The sequence below is a fragment of the Camelina sativa genome, chromosome 2 (genome assembly GCF_000633955.1).
Source record: "Camelina sativa cultivar DH55 chromosome 2, Cs, whole genome shotgun sequence".
NCBI classification, from domain to species: domain Eukaryota; kingdom Viridiplantae; phylum Streptophyta; class Magnoliopsida; order Brassicales; family Brassicaceae; genus Camelina; species Camelina sativa.
In genome coordinates this window covers 13,785,889-13,790,776 of record NC_025686.1, presented here as the reverse complement: position 1 = coordinate 13,790,776, position 4,888 = coordinate 13,785,889, and the positions used below count along the sequence as shown (strand labels likewise).

Below are 4,888 nucleotides of genomic sequence, written 5' to 3'. Positions count from 1 at the left end.
GAGGAACTTGCAGATGAATCTATTGGCTTCGTTATTGTATCAGTAGAACCAGATATAATATCATGATTTTCTGAATTGTTTTCAACTTCTAAACCTTGAGGTGTTGATTGTTGCTGACTGGCAGACCCATCTGATCTGTCTGCTGTATCAGACTTTCTTTCAGCATTGTCAATGATGACCTCCAGTAAGTTTAACAGCTGGATTATATGATGAGAAAACACATCCATACGTGAATTGATTATAATAAAACTAAACAAAGCTAAAACGTATCACTGAATGAAAAGAAATACCTGTTCGAGATGAGCCACACTTCTCAAATAAAGAGGCTGGTTCAGGAGGCTGAGAAGCAACGCAAAAGCTATAGACTCGGGTTCGTGCTCCTTTCTGCCCATATAATCATCACTTACTACAACAGCTTTTCCATGTGCTTTGTCTGAGGGTGCCGAACCTTGCAAGGAAGGCAGTTGAAGCCTGGACTGAAGCAGAATTTTTGCTACGTACATATGATTTCGAGCCAAATATGTCAATGTCTCAAGAACACGCCGAGACACTAGAGGAGGAACCCCTGCAAAATGAATTACAAAAATTATATAGAATACTTCTAGCTCCGGCATTTTTGAACAGCAGACACATACAACTCATGAAAACACTTTTGTTGTACGAGTGAATCCAGACTAAAAAAAGCATACCATCAAAATGCTGAGGACGTGAATATGTAACATTGCTTTGACATGCATAAAGACGATAAGCTGGTTCGGAAACACTTGAGTAGTTAACAGGCTTCCTTGTGTCGAGCATCAACATATCCATGAATGTATTAACTAAGGAAAACCTTGTTTCTCCATGAGAACATAAATTCAGCAAAAGCCTCTGCAGAGGACCCTTGTATAGAGGCTGCAGACCAAAGAAATATGGATAAATTCTCAATGTAGGCGGTTAATTATTCTAAATTGAAGGCGGTTAATTATCTAAATTGAGTGAAAGATGCATTAGGTAGTTACCTGAACTATGCGAAGAACGCGAATCATTGCTTGGAGTGCCTCAGTGTTGACTAAAGGAGCTCCATCAGTCTCTATAACTTTTGCAGCAGACCTACGAGAAGCAACCCCCTCATTTCTCTCTATTCCGGACAAAACACCTTCGCCTCGCCTGGATGGCTCCCCTCTACGAAGTCTTGGATGCATACCGAACATTGTACTTCGGTTGTGGTATCGATGAGCAAACCTTTCACGCAACATATTTGCTTCTGCGACCAGTGCAGGTGTAAGATTTGCAAGAATAGCATCGGATGACGTTAACAAAACCTGAATACAAAAATAACGTTAGATGGATATATTTGAATTATTCATAGCCATGGCGTTTTAAGGTAATATAACTCATACCTCTTCTCGCAACTCAGAAGGAAATGTTGCAATTATTGAAACCGTGTCCATCTCCACAGGCTGACCTTCAAGTTCCTGAGACTGATGAAGCCTTTGTGCTTGTTGCTGTGCCAGAACTTCAGCTCGGATATCAGGAGGAAGTGCAGCAAGAAACTCAGGATCAATATCTCCTGAATTGTTCGGTTCACTAGAAGAAGGTTGTGGCACTTGTCCTTGCTGAGCCGAAAGGACTTCCGCTCGCAGTTCCTCTGGTAGCGCATCCAAAAATGCAGGATCAATTGAACTAGCATCCCTATTTACGGGTTGCTCTGCTGGAGGATTATCCTGCTCAGCGTCGTGGCCAGAATTCTCAGATACCTCAGTAACACTGTAAAGAGAAGCTTCTCGTCCAGCTGAAGTTGGCACAAGTGACAAATTTGCCCTTCTTGAGCGCATAGCTGGCTGTACCTCAGGCCTTTCGGCACCATCATCATGGCCATCAGCACTTCCGATTTCGACATCCAAACTTCTAAGGCTTTCCCCTAAGGTTGCCCCACTTCCGCCGCTTTCTTGGCTCACAGCTTCAACATCCCTGACAGTTGAATCATTTTGATCATATTGCATTTCGACTGACTGAGACTGTGAGCTTGAGACAGAATCATTAGCAGTGGCTTGTGTATCAGGCCGAGCAGATGCATCTAGTACGACAGAGGGGGCAGACACATTGGCACCTCCATTATCAGTGGTGTTTTCAGCTGGAATTTCAGGTCCAATAGTTGCCTCCTGGGACCGCCCACTCTCAGCCTGAGATTGGGGTTCCAATGAAGAATTCTGATCAGAAGGCTTATCCGAGCTGGGTCGTCTCAACTGAGACACAAGCAAATCTTCAAGACCTTGTGGTACGGTTGAAGCACCAGATCCAACAATTTGCTGGCTGTCATCAGCCCACAAATTCAAACGATGTCCCTGGCGTCCATTCCTCAGGGATCGGAATATAGCATCCAGCCGTGATGCAGAACTACTGTGGGAATCCCTACCTCCATCAATATGATCACGCATATTCTCTAGAAAGAGAAGAAAAAAGTTCATAAGCAAATCATATCTATAAGAAGATCGACAGGATTGACACTAAAGCAGGATAGTTATTCATATATAAAACATAAAAACCATAACAGAAAGGTGAAATGAACAAAGTGCAGAAATGAGAACCTGTTTGACTTTGCGACGCTGGAAGTGATGCAGATCCCGATAAAAGAGGATGCTGTGAAGGAGTAGCGCCATCCCCAGTCCTGCCAAGAAGGCTGTAAATCGAAGTTGTTCGTCCTTGACGTCTTGAGCCAAAGACTTCAACAGGCATCACATGAAGTGTTTCATCGGAAAATCTATGATCTCTAAGAACCTCTAAGTGATCAAGAACGTTTAGCCCATTGATACCATCTTCAAACCTAAGAATTACCCGATCTTCATCATCTTCGTCCTCTTCATCTTCTTCAACCAGTACTTCTTCTTCAAATTCATCATCATCCAGCTCGTGATCATCTTGATCAGTATCATGATGAGGTAGGTGATGTACATCATCTTCTTCCAAGTCATTATCCTCCTCGTCTTCTTCTTCATTATCGTTTTCATCTTCATCTATTTCGTCCCCCTCATCACCAGACATCTCCTCGTCTTCCTCTTCATCAAGATTTTCCTGCGAGTGGGTGTGCATCTCAAATTCTATACCCAACGACCCGACTCCATTTTCCAGACCCCGGGCATCCTCAGCTTCTTCTTGCATATAATCATCATCCGCTGGAGCAAAACCTTCATCCAAGTCTTGATCATGCTCCATGTCATCCGTCAGAGCCTCGGAACCAACATAGGTGTTGGAACCACCAAAATTCTCCACATGATCTGCTGTCATGGTATCATGATTAGACCCTAGTAATCTTTCTACTGCCTGAGAAGCATTAACAGTAGTATCTCCTCTTCCTGATTGAATTTGATCAACGNTGACTTTGCGACGCTGGAAGTGATGCAGATCCCGATAAAAGAGGATGCTGTGAAGGAGTAGCACCATCCCCAGTTCTCCCAAGAAGGCTGTAAATCGAAGTTGTTCGTCCTTGACGTCTTGAGCCAAAGACTTCAACAGGCATCACATGAAGTGTTTCATCGGAAAATCTATGATCTCTAAGAACCTCTAAGTGATCAAGAACGTTTAGCCCATTGATACCATCTTCAAACCTAAGAATTACCCGATCTTCATCATCTTCGTCCTCTTCATCTTCTTCAACCAGTACTTCTTCTTCAAATTCATCATCATCCAGCTCGTGATCATCTTGATCAGTGTCATGATGAGGTAGGTGATGTACATCATCTTCTTCCAAGTCATTATCCTCCTCGTCTTCTTCTTCATTATCGTTTTCATCTTCATCTATTTCGTCCCCCTCATCACCAGACATCTCCTCGTCTTCCTCTTCATCAAGATTTTCCTGCGAGTGGGTGTGCATCTCAAATTCTATACCCAACGACCCGACTCCATTTTCCAGACCCCGGGCATCCTCAGCTTCTTCTTGCATATAATCATCCTCCGCTGGAGCAAAACCTTCATCCAAGTCTTGATCATGCTCCATGTCATCCGTCAGAGCCTCCGAACCAACATAGGTGTTGGAACCACCAAAATTCTCCACATGATCTGCTGTCATGGAATCATGATTGGACCCAAGTAATCTTTCTACTGCCTGAGAAGCATTAACATTAGTATCTCCTCTTCCTAATTGAATTTGATCAACTGACTTGTTCGCATTTTCATCCTTTGAGTTCGAATCAGCAGAATGGACATGCTCCTTTGTCACCAACTCCAAGACTTTTATGATTCCTGTTACAGCTTTGGGAGATTCTATATTGTCCAAGTCCAACACTTCGAGAGTACGAGTAAGAGACTTGACCAAACCAACATCGACAAAAGTAGCAGAAGCTTCTGAAGATATATGTGATCCAGTAGGTGACCGAGCTGAGAGAATATCACTCAAGAGATCAATTAGAATTTGTATTTCATTAGCTGGTGGTCTAAAACCATTGCAGGTATCTATGAAGTCATTGAAGATACTGCTAATGTCAGAAAATATCCTCTTCCTAGCTTCAGCTGATCGAACAGATGCGCCCACTAAAAATTGATTACCTCTACTTGCTAGCTTTTGCCGCCAATCACTATCCGATTTCTTTTCCTTTTTCACCCTTGAGTATGGAATAAACTTGTGAAGAATATGATGAAATATTCCACCTACTTGACTACTCTTCTGTTGGGGACCTCTGAGACTGTTAATTTCAGCATCTCTTCGAAGTATTATATGGATTGATGAAGAATACATTAACAGCATCTCGCTCAAAAGCTTCAGAACGAAAACCATTTTAGCCAGGGAAGCTGACATATCCTGTGAATTAGCTTCCTTTTCATCGGGTGTGGCGGCAACAGCTTTGCCTTTCCCTTTTGTAGAGGCAAGATCAATATCCATGTCTGCTAAAGTTGAATCACCTTCAACCAT

The 4,888-nt window shown here is 42.8% G+C and overlaps 1 protein-coding gene across 1 annotated transcript in view; it reads right to left on the bottom strand.

Moving 5' to 3' along the window:
- LOC104724192 (E3 ubiquitin-protein ligase UPL1-like) overlaps positions 1 to 4,888 on the bottom strand; it is a 23,460-nt gene that overhangs the window by 4,404 nt on the left and 14,168 nt on the right. Inside the window, exons 8-14 of the mRNA XM_019235118.1 lie at positions 4,137 to 4,878; positions 2,571 to 3,355; positions 1,383 to 2,425; positions 1,002 to 1,304; positions 690 to 894; positions 291 to 565; positions 14 to 197 (exon numbers count right to left, since the gene is read on the bottom strand). Coding sequence (XP_019090663.1) covers positions 14 to 197; positions 291 to 565; positions 690 to 894; positions 1,002 to 1,304; positions 1,383 to 2,425; positions 2,571 to 3,355; positions 4,137 to 4,878 — 3,537 coding nt within the window. The remainder of the gene's footprint in view (positions 1 to 13; positions 198 to 290; positions 566 to 689; positions 895 to 1,001; positions 1,305 to 1,382; positions 2,426 to 2,570; positions 3,356 to 4,136; positions 4,879 to 4,888) is intronic.